Source organism: Podarcis bocagei (genome assembly GCF_964188305.1).
Source record: "Podarcis bocagei genome assembly, chromosome: 2".
Classification (NCBI taxonomy): Eukaryota; Metazoa; Chordata; class Lepidosauria; order Squamata; family Lacertidae; genus Podarcis; species Podarcis bocagei.
Genome location: NC_138126.1, coordinates 56250881 through 56270163, shown reverse-complemented (window position 1 = coordinate 56270163; position 19283 = coordinate 56250881). Strand labels below are relative to the sequence as shown.

General features: G+C 41.3%; 2 protein-coding genes across 2 annotated transcripts in view; both read right to left on the bottom strand.

The window, feature by feature from the left end:
* LOC308581476 (inter-alpha-trypsin inhibitor heavy chain H3-like) overlaps positions 1-19283 on the bottom strand; it is a gene marked incomplete at its 5' end in the record, with an annotated part of 69543 nt that overhangs the window by 34647 nt on the left and 15613 nt on the right. Inside the window, 11 exons of the mRNA XM_081183886.1 lie at positions 6390-6442; positions 7615-7755; positions 10078-10155; positions 10523-10585; positions 10682-10720; positions 12307-12452; positions 14252-14391; positions 15506-15688; positions 16414-16595; positions 17419-17544; positions 18468-18636. Coding sequence (XP_081040012.1) covers positions 6390-6442; positions 7615-7755; positions 10078-10155; positions 10523-10585; positions 10682-10720; positions 12307-12452; positions 14252-14391; positions 15506-15688; positions 16414-16595; positions 17419-17544; positions 18468-18636 — 1320 coding nt within the window. The remainder of the gene's footprint in view (positions 1-6389; positions 6443-7614; positions 7756-10077; positions 10156-10522; positions 10586-10681; positions 10721-12306; positions 12453-14251; positions 14392-15505; positions 15689-16413; positions 16596-17418; positions 17545-18467; positions 18637-19283) is intronic.
* Positions 2266-8536, bottom strand: LOC308582233 (inter-alpha-trypsin inhibitor heavy chain H4-like). Its single transcript, XM_081185171.1, has 6 exons — positions 8432-8536; positions 7615-7755; positions 6271-6442; positions 4690-4844; positions 3767-3854; positions 2266-2663 (listed from the first exon to the last, which is right to left on the bottom strand). The coding sequence occupies exons 3-6, from the start codon at positions 6348-6350 to the stop codon at positions 2585-2587; spliced, it is 402 nt and encodes a 133-aa protein (XP_081041297.1). The 5' UTR covers positions 6351-6442; positions 7615-7755; positions 8432-8536; the 3' UTR covers positions 2266-2584.

Here is a 19283-nt window from a genome sequence, read left to right as displayed (position 1 = left end):
CACCGTTTACCTTCCCGCCAGAAGGTATCTACTTGCACTTTGACGTGCTTTTGAACTGCTAGGTTGGTAGGAGCAGGGACCGAGAAACGGGAGCTCACCCCGTCGCGGGGATTCGAACTGCCGACCTTCTGATCGGCTAGTCCTAGGCTCTGTGGCTTAACCCACAGTGCCGCCTGTGTCCCTACCATTTTGGCTAGTAGCCATTTATTGCTTTATCCTCCATGGGAGGATTTAAATATTGTTATTATTTGCCTGCAACAATGGGTTGACTTTATTTCATGGGGGGGGGGTAAAGTTGTTGAGCTTTTGCAGAGCCAACTAGCCAACCTTTCTTCGCGGGGGGGGGGGGGGAACACATCACGTGCCTTGTGGCGAGGAGCCTGCCGGCTGCCATACACCTAAGGGAGAGCTGCTGGGCAGACCGTTTTGGCAGCGGGAAGCCTGTGCGCTCCAAAGCAACAGCGTCTCTCACAACCGTTGACTGCCGCACAGCATTTTGTCACCCCCTCAGAGGTGGCACCCGGGGCACACCGCGCCCACCTTGCGATGACTCTGCTCCTGCAACCTAGCAGTTTGAAAGCACGCCAGTGCAAGTAGATAAATAGTTACTGCTGCAGCGGAAAAGTAAACTGCATTTCTGTGCGGTCTGGCTTCTGTCACGGTGTTCCGTTGCACCAGAAGCAGTTTAGTCATGATGGCCGCATGACCCGGAAAGCTGTCTGTGTCCATCCATGTTTATAGGCATCACTGCTTCCTGTGTGAGTGAGTCCATATGACTTTCAGCTGCATGAAGAAGTACTTTTAAAAATATCTGTCCTGAAGCTTTAAACGTTCTGCTTCATTGGATATCCACAAGATTTAGTGTTATGAGGGGGAAAAACTTTTCTCTAGCCACTTTCTCCAGGCCATGCATAATTATATAAAGGTCTACCATGTCACCTCTTACCTTTTCTATAGTCAAGTAAGTCCCAAATGTTGCAAACTTTCCTCATAGGGGACTCACTCCATCCCCACAATCTTTTTGGTTGCCCATTTCTGAACCTTTTCCAACTGCTTTGAGGTGAAATAACCAGAAGTGCACACAACATTTGGCAGGCAAACATCTTGCAAATGTATTATCTATTGGCTTTAGATAAACAGACATTTGACCTCCTCAATGTTCCTTTAAAAGAAGCACAAAGGTCTTCACGTGTAGCTTTTCAGAAATACCATTCATCAAAAGTGTGCTTCGGAAGAGGAGCTGTGTGGGGATTGTTTGGAACTCTATGTGAGTACAGTCTTGGATGAGGACGACTCTTTTGTATATGTAGTTTTGCAAGCCTAATGCTTTGAAGGTGTTCCAATGGGTTAGGGCAAAGTCTTTCTTAAATGTTGATTTAATGGCTCCTTTGGCACCCATGAATGACTGTAGCTTGGTGGCAGAGTGCCTGCTTTGTAGAATGTCCCAAGTCCAATCTCTGATACCTGCAACTAAATGGATCAGACCTTCTTCCAGAGACCCTGGAAAGACATTGCTAGCTGGAGTAGCCATTACAGAACTAGATGGATGAATATTATTATGACCTAATCTAAAAAACAGATTTCCATATTTCTAAGTCTATACTTTTGGAAATGAATGGACAATACTGGTAATGTGAATTTGAAGGCCCTTTGGGGTGAAATGGTATGGTAAAAATGAAGTTTAAGTCAACTGTTTCTTATCCTCTTTAAATACAGGGTGCTTGAAACTGGAACTTAGAAAGATTGTTGGGGTATTTCTGAGAGGTGTGTGTTGCAATACTGTTATTGAAGTGAGCTAGGCACCCTAATCACAAATTGGACTGTGAGTGTATTTGAGTTAATGGAGCAATGTTTAACCCCTCATAATGGAATAGGAATACAGGATTTCCTGGGACTGTCTGTAGTCCCCTTCTCATGTTACACTGGTGGTATGGGAGCTGATAGGACATGGCATCATCAGGATAGCATGGCCCATGCTAGTGAAAAAGCCCATTTCCCCCAGTGGTAGCAGGGTGACCCTCCTGCTGGAAACCTAAGGATTCTTGAAATGTTGTTTAAAAATAGCATTAATCATATATACATGGCAGGTGTTTACACTGTGATTTGTTTGTTCCAAAATCCATCTAGAATCTCTGTACCACCATAACTGTATTTAATACATGATATAATAGCACATTAAGGTGAAGGGGACTTTCTACAGCACTTTCTTCCTTAGGAGATGGTGTTTTTGTGTGAAATAAAAGTGAAAACAAGAGCCTGAACAGCAGATTTCAGAATATTTTTAGTAACTGTATTATAGATCGTATACAACCCCACCCCACACAGTGTCTTTGTCAAACTGGTTCCCTCCCTTTTAGTAACCATAAATGATAATTTTTTGTTCCTTGTCTGTGTTGCCAAATTAGCAAAAAACAAAACAAAAGCCTGCCCTGAAATTTGTCCAATTAGATGATTAGATTTAATGGCTCCACATTTAAAATTCTGCATTAAACATTTACAATTTTAATAGTTATCACTGAAATGAAATGTAATAGTTACACTTAATACAAAAGATGGACATTTTTACTGCTTTAAATGCTGTTCTTCAAAGAGTTATATCCAGTGACCAGCAGGTAAAATTGACATTGGCTCCCTGTTCAATCCTGTAATCTTTCTTGTTTTGCCTTAAAAATGAAAGAGAAAAGAACAATAAGTGTCCATTGAAAGTAAAAGCCCCATTGAAAGCTTCTCGGTTATCCCCCTGCAAAAGATTTTTGTTTTAACATGACTGCATTTATAGCCATTCCCCTGATTTTTGCTAGCAAACCCCTTTCCTTTGCAAATGGGATGAAAGGATCTGCCAATTTCACTTATCTCCATTTCTCATTTTTCCCATCTTAAATTCAGCCTTCCACATTTATGCAGCAATTCACAGTATAAAAACGAAAAATCCTCATGAAGATTCATCAACATTCAATGCAAATTTTTCCTAATAAACACATTTTGGGATGTGTTTTTTTACTAATGAACGCATTTTTGAAAGCAACTTCCTCTAATATAATGCATTCTGTATGTCATTTTCACTAACATTTGTATGCACATTTTCCCCTAATATATGTATTTTTGTAAACATTGGTTGGTTGGAGAACTGCATAGCAAAATTCATTTGCCCAGGCAGGCGCATTATGTGACCCATGAGAGCAGCAAAACAACAAGACTGTACAATGGTGATGGGATAAAATGAGGCCAAATCTTTCTTGACAGCAGCAGGCAGGGTAAGGGTTGGCATAACATTGGGTCCAAGGACTCAATAAGCCCTCCTCACTGATGTTAACCCCCCGCTCCTTCACAAAGTGTAACTTTTTTTTGTTGGCAAAGACTGGGGGAACTGGCCGAGGAAAGCTAGTAACAAGGGAGAGGTTAATGAATGTGCTGAAGACCTGAAAGGCATGGGGATGACTCAAAATTTTTGAGTGGGGGGAAAGTTGCATTTCAAGCATAAAATACCGTATATATTTTTATGTGCGTAGAAAAGGTGTGGGTTGTTCCTTGAGGTTCCTAAAGGGCCACAAATACTTTGCTGATATGAAAATTCATGACAACACTGTTTTGAGCTGCATTTGCAGAACAACACTTCCAATTTTAAGGTATGTGGTGAAAGAGAAGCTCAGGGTACCTGGGCATTTTTAGCTAGAGAAAAGAAGACAAAGTATGGATATCTTAACAAGTTTCTCATACACACATACATTCATATAGTCTACAACAAGTGTTTTTCTGTGGCTTTTACCTTGTGAAACTATACGATTGTCCTTGTACAGTCAACATCTTCTTTCTATTGCTGTGTCTTTGAAGACGTTTATTAGAGTAAAACTGACCTGGGGAGCACAAAGAAAAACACAGGAAAATAACTGCAGTTCTCAAAGCTATGCTGGAGCAGCTGCAATACGCGTCTCACCCCCCTTCCAATAAAGGCTAAATCCTGCTTGATTTTAGGATACATTTGACTACTGTCTAGTCTAGTATTTATCTTGATGGAAGTATTTGGGGGGGGGGCAGCTCACCATGGCCTTTGACAGGCCTATAGCAAACAAAATGTAAGGACTGAAGTACACTTGCGTCTACTATGAATAATAATCAATAATTCAACATGAGAAGGTAGTTTTACTCATAAAACAACAAGCTCAGTGTTTCTCCGAGTTTTCTCTAGACATTTATTCAACACTTGTCCCTTTTCTGAGGTGGAGCTGCCTTGTACGTGAGGAACGGTGAGCCCCAGGGAGGAGGCAGCCATGGCCAAGAGCCTGACATGGGTTCCCTCTCCAAAGATAGGAGTAAGAACATCAGGTTGGGCCTGGAAACTGAGGAAGATCTTCGGTGGCTCTCCTGACAATCATGTCAGCACCACCACCCCAACTCTCACAAGTATTGGTGTAGTGACGGAGAGATTGGGCTGTGAACCAGACAGTTGCCAGTTGAAACATAACTTAAGGTGTCATGAACTGACTAGGTGACTTAGGAAAGCCACTAAATCAGGGCTCCCCTTCTCATCCCCACCCCATCTGAAATGTAGAGGCAATCATGCTCATTTCTTTTTAGTGTTGTTCCAAGGATATAAGGTATACAGTGTTAAGTTATAGTGCTACATCAAAACCAAGCTTACTGGTAAATAGCATGAGGATTGCTACTTCATTGCAAAATCTGAATACATACCAAAAAGTCCAGCAATGTTGTTAGAAAAAAGTTCACTATTCTTGAAGTGCAATCCAAGGAAATTAAGAGGGTTGTTCATATAGTAAACTTGTATTGTGATACCGTCTGGTCCTGATAGTGAAAGACTCCTTTCCTTTTCAATAAGAAAGCTCAACCTAGGAAGGAAGTGATGCTGTTATTTCTAAATATATACATGTTGAAATAAATCAATAAATATTAATATATAGAAATATATACATTATTACTATAGAATACCAAATGTTTGTAGAGTTGTGGCACTATATGTATTGTAACAATTCAATATTCCCTGAATTACTGTATTTTTCGCCCTATAGGACGCACTTTTCCCCCTCCAAAAATGAAGGGGAAATGTGTGTGCGTCCTATGGGACGAATGCAGGCTTTTGCTGAAGCGAAGTCCCGCCCCGCTCCGGATGGCTGCGCAGAGCTGCAGGTGCGTTCTATGGGCCGGAGCGTCCTATGGGGCGCAAAATACGGTACCTCTTGATCTGCAATCCCAATTTCAAGGTGGCATAATTTAATAGGTATTTCTGCATTTGGTTCTTGTTGCATTTCTTATTTTTAAAAAATATTTACACTCCTCTTATGACACAATAGTTACCAGCAACAGGTAAAAATTATTACAATCAGAATAGAAAATGAACACCAAGGAAAAAGCAATAGACGCCTGTATTAGAGTGAGAGGCTTAAACATTGAAAGACAAAGTCATCATTAGGGAAAGCTTAGAAAACTAAAAAAAAATTAAGAGACCATGTAAAAACAACCAAAAAATGTGTCTTACAAAGATCTTTGAGGAGGAAATTCCATTGATGTGGGGCCACTACTGAAAAGATTCTGTCTCAGGTGGCTACCATCATGCTTTAGCAGGTTTGTAGGGTTCCTGCAAATAACTTGACCCTAAACTATTTAGGGCTTTACATTTAAAGGTAAAATCAGCTCCTGAAATTGAAATCATTTGATTTTGATTAGGACACTCTCCAGACACCAATTCAGGGTTCCACTGTCTTCCTAAGATTAGCTTCAGTTGTTTCGCATTGGTGTTAAAAAGTATGGGGGGTAAGATATAATCTCATGATCGGTGTCACTGTGACTCTATGCCCCCAACACCCCCTCCAGTAAGGCTGTCCAAAATGGCACCACTGCCAATTGTATCAAAAGCTGCTGTGACATCCAAGCCACAAAATACATCAGAACAAAGCTCAGTGGGCAGAATTCACTGAAACATTTCAGCTTGAGCTACTGAGTCAATTTCATTATTTTCTGGCCAATTAACTGCTAATCACCAGTCTAAGCTAACATATATTATGAAGCACCTACCTCAGTTCACAGGAAATTAAAATGCTTTGTTCAAAGAGAAAACCAATATTTTTTAAAGTCCCAAGGTAAGGGAATCCACTGAATTTCACATGAAAGCTGTTGTTTGGATGCATGAACAACAAAGGCTTGTGCTTTGAAAAATTATGTAAGTTTAGGAGTTCAAGAATGTAAAAGTAGCATTAAGTATAGCCTTAAAGTCAGACCAACCAACACTGAAAAGAAACTGAAAATATCAAATTTTACCCTCTAGTTGTTAAAGATGCATTCTTTGTCCATGGGAAAGAGTTCACATTGCCCTGATCATTCAGTATAATTTCTCCCATTGACACGTTGATTTGCACATTGGGTGTCTGATAGATTACATTGAACTCCACAAACTTTCTGTTTTCTCCAAGCTTACCAGTCACTTGGATCCCTGAAAATATAATAGTCAAAATAAATATGAGGATCATACGCAAGTGTCAGGGAACTGCCATCAGAGGGAAGAGGAGAGGAAAGTCGCTCCAGTGATGCAGGGGAGGGAACTAGCAAGGAGAGAGAGATGGTTCCCACAGGGGAAAGAAATCCAGGGGACACCAGGGAGAAAGGGGAAGCCGGGAGCAAGGCGGAGGGGAGGCTCAGAGACTCTTCCAGTGAAATCAGCGGAGAGAGCACAGGACCTCCGCTTGGCACGCCCACGCTGCGCAGAAGGCTTCCACGCAGGGAATCGAGGCGGAGACTTGGAGTCAAACAACTCCTATGTTGGCGCAAATTTAGGTCCCGCCCACTGACGGATTCTGCCAGTGACTAAGACAGTCGCGTTTCAAAGGCTGTCAGCCGGGGAAAGTTTTAGCTACACGGCTAGCTTGGAGCAGTTTGCAGTTTACACACAAGCAACCCCAATTCCCATTACAGCAAGAAACATATTGCTGTTTACTAAGCAACAATTTAATATAAATAAAACTGTGATATAAGCTCAAGAGCTACAAATTCCATGTGTTGCCACCACTTCTTGTCACCTTTTTTGAATGCCTCCTGGAATCACACAATTGGCCAGAACTGCAAGGGCTACAGCGAGAACCAGATGACGCAACTAGCTTGTATTTGTTGGTTAGTATTGACAAATGTACATAACTTACCAAAGTAAGCCATGTGATGACAGATAGAGAGAAGATACAGGCAGGTATAAAAGAAGTAAACTCTGAAATTGGACCCTCAACCTTTAAAACAAATAGTACTGATTAAGTACTATGTTGGCCTATGGACCATGAAATAATAACAATAAATAACAATATTAAAAAGTGAAACATGTGATTCAATGTTGCAGGAAGGATTTCTACAATAAATATGTGAAACACTTTTAACACCTGGAATGAGACATATAAAACCACGTATTCTGACAAATGCATGATATTAGCAACAGAAAACCATGTCACAACATTTTTTAGTGTAAGCTCTACAAGACCAATAGTGTTGAGATTTTCCGGGTCAGCGGTTTTAATATATTTCATTGTCAAATAAAATGCACTCACACAGATTTATGGAAGCAACCAAAATGCTTGACATGAAAGTTAGGGAGTTGACAGCAGCTTACATTAGAAGGCTTACCTTTGGCTGTATCAGTTAGCAGGATTATGGGTGTTTGCAGTTGTCCATTGATATTTAAACAAATGGGATTTTTTTCATGAGTCAGTTGAAGAATGAAACTTGGATACTCATTAACAGTGTCTGGGAGAGACTGAACGTTGCCTAGGAATCAGTAGAAACCAAAAAATATTGTCATTTTTAATAGTGCAATTTGTGAGTTTGGACCTGCCTTGCCAAACCTTCAGTGAAGTCATGTCAAAGCTATATTTGGGTCTTCCATATTGATTCCAAATGGTGGCTGGTGGCCTAAAGTCATCCTGCTCATATATGACAAAGCCCTCGTAGAGTGGACTTAAAATTAAGCGATAGAGACAGGACAAGCACTAAGGAAGGTGACACCTTGAGTTTTCTCAATTCCCAAATCACACATGCTGCATATTACACACACACTCTTAACAAACCTGAAAAGGTTGTGTGGGGGGGCTTTTTTATATAAAAAAGAATAGCAACCTCAGAAGGCTGCGGATTTAGGAAGAGAGGAGCTGCTTTATACTGAGTCAGGCCATTGATCTATCTGTCTCAGGACTGTCTACACTGACTGCAGGGTTCCAGGCAGAAGTCCTTCCAAGTCCCACCTGGGGATGTTGGGGGATTGAATTTGTTCTGAGGAGTGGCCTGGGTGCTGCATAACCTGTTCCTCACCAAACATTTCCCCACTTAGTCTTGAATGTTGCTCCCCTCCACCTTACCAATGGGATTCCAAATACATGTACCCATATCTGAAACACCTCATGGAGGGGAAAATATATTAATAGAGAACAAAGTGTGAATTACTCACCAGGGTGACTCCCCAGCAACCTGTATGAATAATCCTCATCATCTAAATAACCCAAAAATATATAAATTGTTAATTTGCTGCTGTTATACTACATAGGTATATACATAGGTAGATCAACCTTCCATAACCTGGTGTCCACCAGAGATTTTGGACTATGATTCCCATCATGTCTCATCGCTGGTCATATGGACTGGGGTTCTGTTTTTTCTTTTTCTTTTTCTTATTTTTTATTTAACAGGATTCGTATTTTTTATTTAGCAGGATTCTTATTTTTTATTTAACATGTCCCATTTAAGGTATAGGGACACATTGCTACCCCTAAAAATTTGTCCTAATATATTTTTTAAATCACAATCACTATGCAGCAAACAATATTGCCAAGTGGCTTTTAAATACTGTATATCAATTGCCAACTACATTTGGCTGAAAGATTCATCTAGGAGAAATGCCACTTGATGTCCCTGAAACAGGGCAAAATCTGCCAGGCAAAACACTCAGAAAGTGAACACTGGCAGCTTTGTGCATATTTATTCTCAAGGGGAAAAAATAAGCATTCCTCCTTTCCCAAGAACACTGAACTTAACATTTTGTGGGTGTCATGCAATTTCACACTGACAAATTCAGGTTGCACAACTAAAGCATATTTCATGCTCTTGCACACAGAGAGAGACTTTTTGCAGTAAAGAATGTGGCAGGAAAAAGCACTGGAAATTGCGAGATAACAAATGTTTGATGCAGCACTGTACAACCTCCCTGCAAACAAATCAGAGTAAATCTTCAATAAACCAGAGCCATTATATATAACCTCCCTGAAAACATTCTGCAGAAAAATGAGGATGAACGCTCAATAACTTATCACCTGGAAGCAACGCTAAGCCAATTATAAAGCAGCTATTCACAATCCCTTACCCATGAAGGGAAAGCAAAACCTGGAAGCTCTAGTTGGGAGCAAGGACCTCAGGACCCCATACAGAGACCCTCCCCACTTGCAATCCTTCCCAAGGCTATCTCTGCCTCAAGTTGCGACTAAGAAAATTACACAAAAACCAAAGTCTCACAAAACTGATTAATCATAGAATCATACAGTTGGAAGGGACCCCAAGGGTCATCTAGTCCAACTCTCTGCAAAGCAGGAATCTTTTGCCCAACACAGGGCTCAAACCCATGGCCATGAGATTAAGAAAGACAAAAGGGATTATTGAATTAGTGGTAGTTTTCCTCTGCCTCGCATACCCACCTGTGGGGAGCAGGGAGAGGAAAATGGTGAGTGTAGCACTCCTCCAAGAAAACAAAAAAACAAATAATCTTTAATTCTTAAATATTGTGCATTGAGTGTGCTAAGAGTGTTTACTCCATTGGTTTGAGAGGAAAGGTCCAATTCTTTGAAATCACCAAATTACAAGAACACTAATGTTGTCCTGTCTGCATACTTGGGGCCAACCCCATAGCACTGGCACAGAGAGGCTCATACATGCAAGTAGGAGGCTGGCCCAACCATCTGTGGAAACAGAAAGCTGTGATTTTTACGTCCATTATAATATGCCACCAATGGCTCCCAGGGACCAACTGTTTTACAATGGCTGCAGAAGAAGGAACACAGAGTGCAAGATAAGCCTAAACCATACAAGAATGTGATGGAGCATTACCGGTATCTTGAAAATCGGTTAGAAATTGTGGATGGAAATCGAAACTGGTATGTATTGGTGCTGACCAAGATGTTCTTCCTGAAAAAGAAGGAAATGTTTTAATATGTGTAAGTATGGAAGCAAAGCACATTGTACCCTAATACAATTTGTGTCCATACTACCCCTGACATAAATATAATCCTTCTAGTTCCCTCCCCTCCTTTTTCCACCTGCATACATTGTGTTTCCAACTTCACATGGCTGTGTCCAATGGCACACGAAGAGAAACCCTCCTTCAGGCTCCGAATCTCCAGAGAGAAACAGAGCCACTCTAACCCCATATGATTTCAACATTGATTTAGTGACACTGCAACTTCTGTATAGGAGAGAGATAAGTGCCTCAATTCTCAACACTCCAGAAAACAGACTGTGGAGCTGTAGCAGTAAATTCATGAAGATTTCATACCGTAACTCCCGGAGTTGTCAAGAGGATCGCTACCTCCTACGATTCTAGAAGCTTTCATCATGCCTATGAGAGAGTCTCATGGTTAGATCATTTTTCTCACAGTATAGAAATTCTTAGGAATAAGTTACTGGTATTTAATTGTTGAATCAGATTACATACCAAATGTTCGATCTGCAGCAGTGTTTAAATTCTCATTATCTGGTCAAAGAAACAAAGACAGCTTCAATGGACTGTAAGCTCCATCTCAATTTTTATTTCTCCTGTGTTTGCCCCCTCGAATTATGCCATAGCCTTTTGGTGCTATTGGGAAGTAATGTGTGCTAATCTGTCACCTTTCTCGATTGACCTTTTTGAGAAAACTATTTCACAACAATAGTACGATTTCACAGTTTTGGCGTACCTAAATTGCTCAGTGGAAACCAGAAAAGATATGTCACCAATGTTCCTCATACTCATTCTAGATTCATAGAAATCAATAGACTTAAGTTACTTATTACTGAAGTTATTGGATTTTAATGGGTCTCAGTATGACTTAACAGACAATCACTCACCAAATTCTATTGCTGAAAACCACAAACCAGATCAGGAATAATGCCAAAGAGTCTGCCTATTATATCATTCTAAGCATTTCACACTATTTTCTATTGTCAGACCAAGGGAAGTAATAAAGGTAAAGGGACCCCTGACCATTAGGTCCAGTTGTGTCCAACTTTGGGGTTGCCGCGCTCATCTCACTTTATTGGCCGAAGGAGCTGGTGTACAGCTTCCGGGTCATGTGGCCAGAATGACTAAGCCGCTTCTGGCGAACCAGAGCAGCGCACAGAAAAGCCCTTCACCTTCCCACCGGAGCGGTACCTATCTTTCTACTTGCACTTTGACGTGCTTTTTGATCTACTAGGTTCGCAGGAGCAGGGACTGAGCAACGGGAGCTCACTCCGTTGTGGGGATTCGAACCGTCGACCTTCTGATCGGCAAGTCCTAGGCTCTGTGGTTTAACCCACAGCACCAACCGCGTGCCCAAGGGGAAGTAATAGTCCTACTCTATTCTGCCTTCGTCAGACCACACCTGGAGTCCTGTGTCCAGTTCTGGGCATCACAGTTTAAGAAGGATGTTGACAAGCTGGAACATGAGCAGAGGAGGAGGGTAACCAAGATGATTAAGGGTCTGGCCACCAAGCCTTATGAGAAATGATTGAGGCTATTGGGTGTTAAGATGGGAGAAGAGAAGACTAAGAGGGGATTTGACAACCATTTTCAACTATCTGAAGGGCTGTCACGTGGAAGATGGAGCAAGCTTGTTTTCTGCAGCTCCAGAAACCAATGAACCAATGGATTCAAATGACAATAAAGGAGATTCCAAATAAACATCAGGAAGAACTTCTGACAGAAGTGGAATGGACTCCTTTCGAAAGTGGTTGACGTTCCTTCATTGGAAGTTTTTAAACATAGGTTAGATGTTTTGCTTTCTTTGTGCTTTCTGGCATCCCTTCCAACTCTACAGTTCTATGATTCTATGAAAGGTATATTCAGCACCAGTAACATACCAGTGCTATCACATCAGTGACTTCACCTTTCTTCACATAATTATAAGCTACATTTATCATTATCCTTGTCTCAATAGTTATCCTTCTATCTGACTGTTTTATCACTCTCCCAACACGCCCGCATAGCCAGAGCTCTCAACTCATTCTTCTAGCACTGAACTCAAGATTCAAAAGATAAATGCATGTGCAAACTGTTTTAATCACTTCAGTTTGACATGGGAGCAATTTGTTCTGATTTACCTGCCTCTGTAGGCTTGTTTGCCACCTCTTGAGCATCAGGTTTAGTGACTACCATGGAAGTGAGGGGTGTAACAAATCCAAACTTCAAGGAGATGTTCAAAACTTGAGCTTCCAGGTTTTCCCGCTGTTCTCCATCAGCTGAAGCACTAGGATACAGAGGCAAAATCTGCACTGTCTGCTTTCTACACATGATGCAGTGAAACAAAATACAGAGACTTACGTATATGCGTTGGGTTTTATGTTAGGAATGACCGCTCCCCGCTTAAAACGGGGGGGGGGGGCGGCCTTTGCGTGGACGCATGCAGCCCCTAGATCTGGAGCGGCCCCAACAGCATAGGCTTGGCTTTGCCTTCCCTCAGGTGGGATACCTGGAGGTCTCCGCCTACCTCAGTCAGTTGTCCAATCCCACCTGGGGGAAGCGTTGCCAAGGAGACCAGGCCAGGTAGGGGAGGGATTACCTGCCCACACAATAGAGGGAGGATCTTACCTAGGAATCCTCACTTGGCTCCAGAGCTTCTCCCACCCTACCCACCCTCAGTTAATGTCTTTTTTGCAGGTTAACTTTTCTTCACAGGTTTTGCAGGTTAACTTACGTATACGCATTGGGTTTTATGTTAGGAATGCTGGCTTGTATCCAACTAGATAACACCCACATTTATACAGTCATGGCTTCTCCCAAAGAATTCTGTGAATGTAATTTTCCTCACAATTCCCAGAAGTTATAACTAACTATATTCCTGGGATTCTGTTGAGGAACTTATGTGCTTTAAATATATATTTACATTAGTATTACGATAACAATATCAAATATATAAAAGAATGTATGGGTTAGAGTATTTTTGTAAATATTCGTATAATTTTTCCCTCTCCTTTACACAGTTGTGTGTTCTTTGTTCTTTTTTCCCTTTTCGCACCACTTTATTGCTTTGTGGTTGAAAAAATTTCAATAAAATATCAATTTTTAATATATGGTGTGGCTGTGACTACAATAATGAAAGCCAAGGAATTATCAGCATGAGCCTTGCAGAAGAAAGTGTTTCTCAAGTCACTAAGCAACTATTACTCACTTTACATTGTGTTATGAGTTGCGAGGGAGTAGGCTGTATGCCGAGACCCTTCTAATCCCTGGATCCAGCAAGTGTTAAAAATGAATCAAGGATTCAAATTCCTGGAATAGCCAGGCTAGCTTCCTGGTGAGGTCATGGACTGTTAAGGTAACAAAAGAAGTGGATACGTGCCAGATAGCAAATGGGTGCCCCCCCCCACTTGCTGGTAGTTAGAAAGATAAAGGCCAGGGTTGGGGGTTATGGGAGCTAGAATCTGGAAGCAAAGCTGTGGGCCGGGTAGCCAGAGAGAGAGAGAGCCATGCCTGATTTCTGTTGGGATCCAAGGTTGTGGCTATAGGAGAAGAATAATCCTCTTGAGGTGTTAATGCTGTGAACCCCTCCATCAGAGGCTGTGTTTGTATGTACGTGTAAATAAACCATATACAGTCATTCCTTGGATCCTGAACGCTTCTGAATAAACATAATATATTTGTTTCTAATTTGTTTCATTTTTTCATCATAACTTACTTTATCATTTACCTAAATAAATTGCAGAACGCTTCTGTAGCCGAATGTTTTGGCTCCTGAATGCTGCAAACCTGGAAGTGAGTGTTCCGGTTTGCGAACGTTCTTTGGACCCAGAACATCTGACGCGGCTTTTGATTGAGTGCAGGACGCTCCTGCAGCCAACTGGAAGCTGTACTTTGGTTGTTGAACGTTTTCAGAAGTCGAACAGATTTCTGGAACTGATTCCATTTGACAACTAAGGTATGACTGTATCATAAAGACACCATAGCCTCATTCCAAGGGGAACATGCACCCTAGATAGGCACATAGAACCCCTGTAATCTCACACTGCTTAGAGATTGGGGTAGCTTGCCACACTATTATTAGCTTACGATTTTTCTAGTAGCTGTTGAATTGTCAAGTAGGCCCATAATCTCTCAATGAAATTTCCGAAGATGTATTTCTGATGCTGAAATACTTGCTCCTTTTCTCTTATATTTGCCTCTTCTTTAAGAGTAATTTCACTGGCATGCTGGAAAGCAAGCGGGGAGTGCAAGTTATTCAAAGTAACACTCAATCTGAATACAGTGGTACCTTGGGTTACATACACTTCAGGTTACATATGCTTCGGGTTACAGACTCTGCTGACCCAGAAATAGTACCTTGGGTTAAGAACTTTGCTTCAGGATGAGAACAGAAATCGTGCTCCTGCGGCGCAGCAGCAGCAGGAGGCCCCATTAGCTAAAGTGGTGCTTCAGGTTAAGAACAGTTTCAGGTTAAGAACGGACCTCTGGAACGAATTAGGTACTTAACCCGAGGTACCACTGTATAAGCAACACATACTGTTTTCTACACAAACTGATGTTAGAGGGGAAAACCTATTTAAGCAAACTTTTAAAATTGGAGGGGAGAGAGAAGAGTAGGCACCTATTGCATTTATAAAATGAACAAATGATGAATAAAACAATAGAAACAAGACAATTGTGAGCTCATGTTTTTGTGTAGAGGCTGGGATTCAAGGGTGCATGACTGCAGTGTCCCCCTCATGCTGCCCTCCCTGAGGGGTCTTGCAAAGCAGTTCAGGGCTGGCTCAGGGAGGGTGGCTGGAGCAGCCCCCCCCCCAATGTGCCTGGAGTGATTGCCCCATCAGCCCCCTCCCTGCTACGCCCCTGGTTGCATATCTTTAGGCGCCAGGCAAAAATGTTTCTTTTCAACAGGCATTCGGCTGATTAACCTTCTATGGCTTCTTAAATGTGTTTGTGGGAGGGAGCGTTAATGGTTTGTTTTTATATCTGGTTTATTATGTATTTTGTATTCTCATTTTGTATTTTTCTATTGTGAGCTTCCCTGGGATATTTGGATGAAGGATTTTTTCCCTTTAAAGAATTTCAAATACTTTAAAAAAACATAAAAGGAAAAGAATAGAGCAGGGGTAGCCAACTCCTAAGAGACTCAGGTTCAGGTCAAAGTTGCTGAGCTTTTTTTTAGGGTAGACAAAATTGTTGATGAGCTTCTTTGAGGGGACATACCTCGCGCAGAGTTCTTAGTTTCAAAGCAGGATATACCACAGAATGTTGGGGACCCAACATTGTATGCAGCCCAAAGTTGTTCATACAAAAGAAGCCACCCCCCCGCTCAGTACTTACTCCTTTAGCCTTAATTTCCACAGGAAGATCGTCAACGTCATTGCTAAGCTTTCCAGCTACAACAATTTCAGAGCCATCAAAGAGCAACTTGAAATTATTCTGAGTTATTTCCAGTACGGCATTGTCTGGGTACTTCATTTCAATCTCTTCCAGGATAGGCGTAGCTACCTCTTGATAAAAGCCCTTGAATGAGACAGACAGAAAAGGTAACCACAGGAACAAATCCCATTGGCAGAAGCCTGCACAAATGCTTCTGTTAATGCAATGAGACTCTCCCCCACTCTCCTTCCTCCGTGTGCCCCACACCCTCCAAAATTGGCTCTGGGGTGGTCAGGAGAACCCCCAGAACAGCATGCATAGGAAGCAGAGAAGGGAAGGCTCCGTGTTGACGGAACGTTTTCCATAGCACAACAAGGGACACAGGTGGCGCCATGGTCTAAACCACTGAGCCTCTTGGGCTTGCCAATTAGAAGGTTGGCAGTCTGAATCCCTGCAACAGGGTGAGCTCCTGTTGCTCTGTTCGAGCTCCTGCCAACCTAGCAGTTCAAAAGCACACCAGTGCAAGTAGATAAATAGGTATCACTGCAGTGGGAAGGTAAACAGTGTTTTCGTGCGCTCTGGTTTCCGTCAGGGTGCTCTGTTGTGCCAGAAGCGGTTTAGTCATGCTGGCCACATGACCTGGAAAGCTGTCTGTGGACAAACCCACAGCCTGAAAGTGAGATGAGCGCTGTTCCCCATAGTCGCCTCTGATTGGACTTAACTATCTAGGGGTCCTTTACCTACCTTTTAACTTATAGTACAACACTGAATTCCTTTCCATAGAGAAAGATTTTGGCCTACCTGAAGACAGTTTTGAGATTCTTCATTTAAAATATATGTATATGTTTTGATTGTTGTTTCTCCCCTACCTGGAGCTGCAAGGCTGCATCTGAGTCCACGTATATTCGGCGAGCCACTCCCCCATTTTCTAAAGCCATCTTCTCCAAAAATGTGTAGCTGACGTCAAATCCAAAGCCAAGGCAGTAGATGAAGTACTTCCCCTTATTAGCTTCCCGTATGTTTCTTTGAATCCTATCAATTCTTGTTTCACCTGTCATATATGGGTATAAAATGTGAACACACCCCAGCCACTGATAAAATAATTAAATATGCTGCATTTTGAAAGAAACAAGCAGATGTTGGGAGTATAAAAAATATTAATGAGTTTACAAACACCCACTGACTTTTCAATTAAAGAAAAAACTTAGAAGCAAATATTGGATATTTGTGTTCAACTATAATACATATTTCTTCTGTACCAAGAAAAATGTTTTGTATTTAGGATTTCCTGTTTCTTATTGAGAAACGGCAGGAGTACTATATTGTAGCCAGATAAAGGCTATATTTCCCCCCATCTCACACTCATGAGTAGAACTTCAAACAATCTAGTGAGTCCGAAGTAAATAAAGTTATGAAAGAGAGTTATAAAACATGAGGAAAATTTGTAGACTTATACGGCAAGCCGATGTCTGGAGGATATTCTGTGTTTCCACTTAGGCTGTAACTGCTTGAAGAAAGTTCTGCTGAGGATCAGTCTGTGTGTGATTCTTCAGCTCCTCTCTGTTTAGCATCCTCCTCCCTCTGTTTAGCCTTTTTTGTTTATTTGATTATCTCTTTGTCAGTTGTATGGATATGTTGGATGTTTAAGAGGCTCGTAAAAACCAAATCCAAAGATACTGGGAGAATCTTTAGTGGAAGGTTTGAAATGGCAAATTGTTAAAGAGAAAGGGAAGTAGGAGCTTGAAAAGGGGGTCACACACACACACACACAGAAAATGTCTAATTAAAGTAATTGTTGATAACTATGCATTAAAAATAAAAATAAATAAATGAAAATAATAGCAGAATGTGTGGCTTTGCTGTTTCTAACTCACCAGTAGTAGGTTGACCATCTGTCAGCAGAATTATCATGGAAATGCTTTGGTCTGGTAATAGCTCAGCTGTGGTGTCTTTGTCCAGTGAGTGTATTGCCTTCTGAAGAGCACCATTAATATCTGTTGCTGTAATGGGAAAGAAAACAGGTCAGTGGATTTGAGCAGAGATTTATATTGTTCTTCAGAGATCTAGTGAGGAGGCTTCAAAGGTATGGAGGGAGAGAGACAGCCAGGGCCATCCCAACAGTTAGACAGTCTTGAAAAGGCAGCCAGTTACTGGTTATTTCATTTCTTATTTGCAATATTGTGAAATCCAGTCCATGAGTTTTGAACATACAAAGAAGACAAACACAAAAGAAATAAATGCAAAGTTACTGAAATCACTGGGTACAGTCAATAGTTTCACAACTGAATTAGGAGAAACAGGCAAATTAATTTCATTCAATCTTAATGTTGCTGTTATATTGTTTTTTATATATATAGGCTTTATTTTCACCCAGCCCATGTTTTATGTGTGTTCCAGTCTGCCAAGGTCTGGCGGAGTTTTAACCCAGGCCTTAGAAAAATGCTCTAGAAACTAGGCGCTAGGGTGGATAATGCTATGCAATGTTTAATTGCTGGGGTGGGAGGAGAGGCCCTTGTGGGATAGTCTATTTCTTGTGCCAAAATATCTTGACTTGACACCTTGGTGGGCATTTGCTCCTGCATCGAAGGCAAGATGTTGCCCTGGGGATATGGGGAAAGAAAGCAAAAAGACCTAGACTAGTAGAAATCTATGGCTTAAAGAAAATAAAATAGCACTAAGTCCACAAAGAAAAATCAAGAGACCAGCAAGTTTAGACATACAGTATGCAAATGGGAGTTAATACACTGAACAATTATAGAGGAGGAATATGGCCATATATCTGAGCATAAAAAATAAGAAGCTGTTGAATGGAAAACCGAACACCTGAGAATTAGGTATGGACTTTAAAAATATACTGCAGTGAGCATTTCTGATTAAAACTCTGCTGAAAAACTTGACAAGTCTGTTCAGTTGACAAACTTACTTCCTCCAGCAGAAATGGTCTCAACATGTCGTTTAGCCCGTTCCACGTTGTCCTCTGTAGCTTGCAACAAAGATGAAGTCCATAACCTCACAGTTCCACTAAAGAGAACTAAGCTAAAGTAATCTTCAGGATTAAGGTCTTCCAAAATCTTTTTCATTGCCTCTTTTGTCTATAAAAAGTAATAAAGCAATGTAATTTCCAGTCACAGAATCAGAAACTTAACATTAGACTTATATTTAAATAAATATTTCTGCAGAGTATGGGTCTAGCAGCCTAATCCTTGGCATGTCTTGGCATGCCTTGGCATATAGAAGTCCCCCTGTATTTAATGGAACCTATTCCCCAGTAAGTGGACACAGAACTGCAGCCAAACAACTATGTATTTTTCTTCCCCCCCCAATATGGAAGTGGTTTTGTGCAGGAAAAAATTTAGCCCATGAAGCTGGTTGAAGGACCTTGCATGTAGAAGTTGCTGTGGGCAAGGTGTGTCCCAGAACAACTGCTTTGGTCTGTGTTGTAACTGATTTGGTTCCCATTTTAAATTTCATTCTAGGCCATTAACATCCCTCTTTAATATCATTTGCTAAGGTCTAGAAAAAAAAGACAAGACAAGGGACCATGTCCTCTTTAAACAGCATGCTTGTAGCCTTCTCTTAAGTAAACTGACATGTCAGAAAGCAATTTATCTGGGAAATTTACTTGATGAGGTGGTACTGTGTGGCTGGTTTCAGACTGTAGTAGAATTTACATGCTCTGCTGCTGGTCTTCTAAAGTAAATTCAGTCAAGAGAAGGTGTGGCAATGTGTCGTTACACCT

Bases quoted from the DNA above. Each gene is read 5' to 3' on its own strand.
- LOC308582233 (XM_081185171.1), bottom strand. From the start codon at position 6,350: ATGGGAGAAATTATACTGAATGATCAGGGCAATGTGAACTCTTTCCCA. The intron at 4,845-6,270 runs GTAAAATTTGAT...CTTCCTTCCTAG, and splicing joins GCATCTTTAACAACTAGAGG to GTTGAGCTTTCTTATTGAAA. The intron at 3,855-4,689 runs GTATGTATTCAG...TGTGCTCCCCAG, and splicing joins CAACATTGCTGGACTTTTTG to GTCAGTTTTACTCTAATAAA.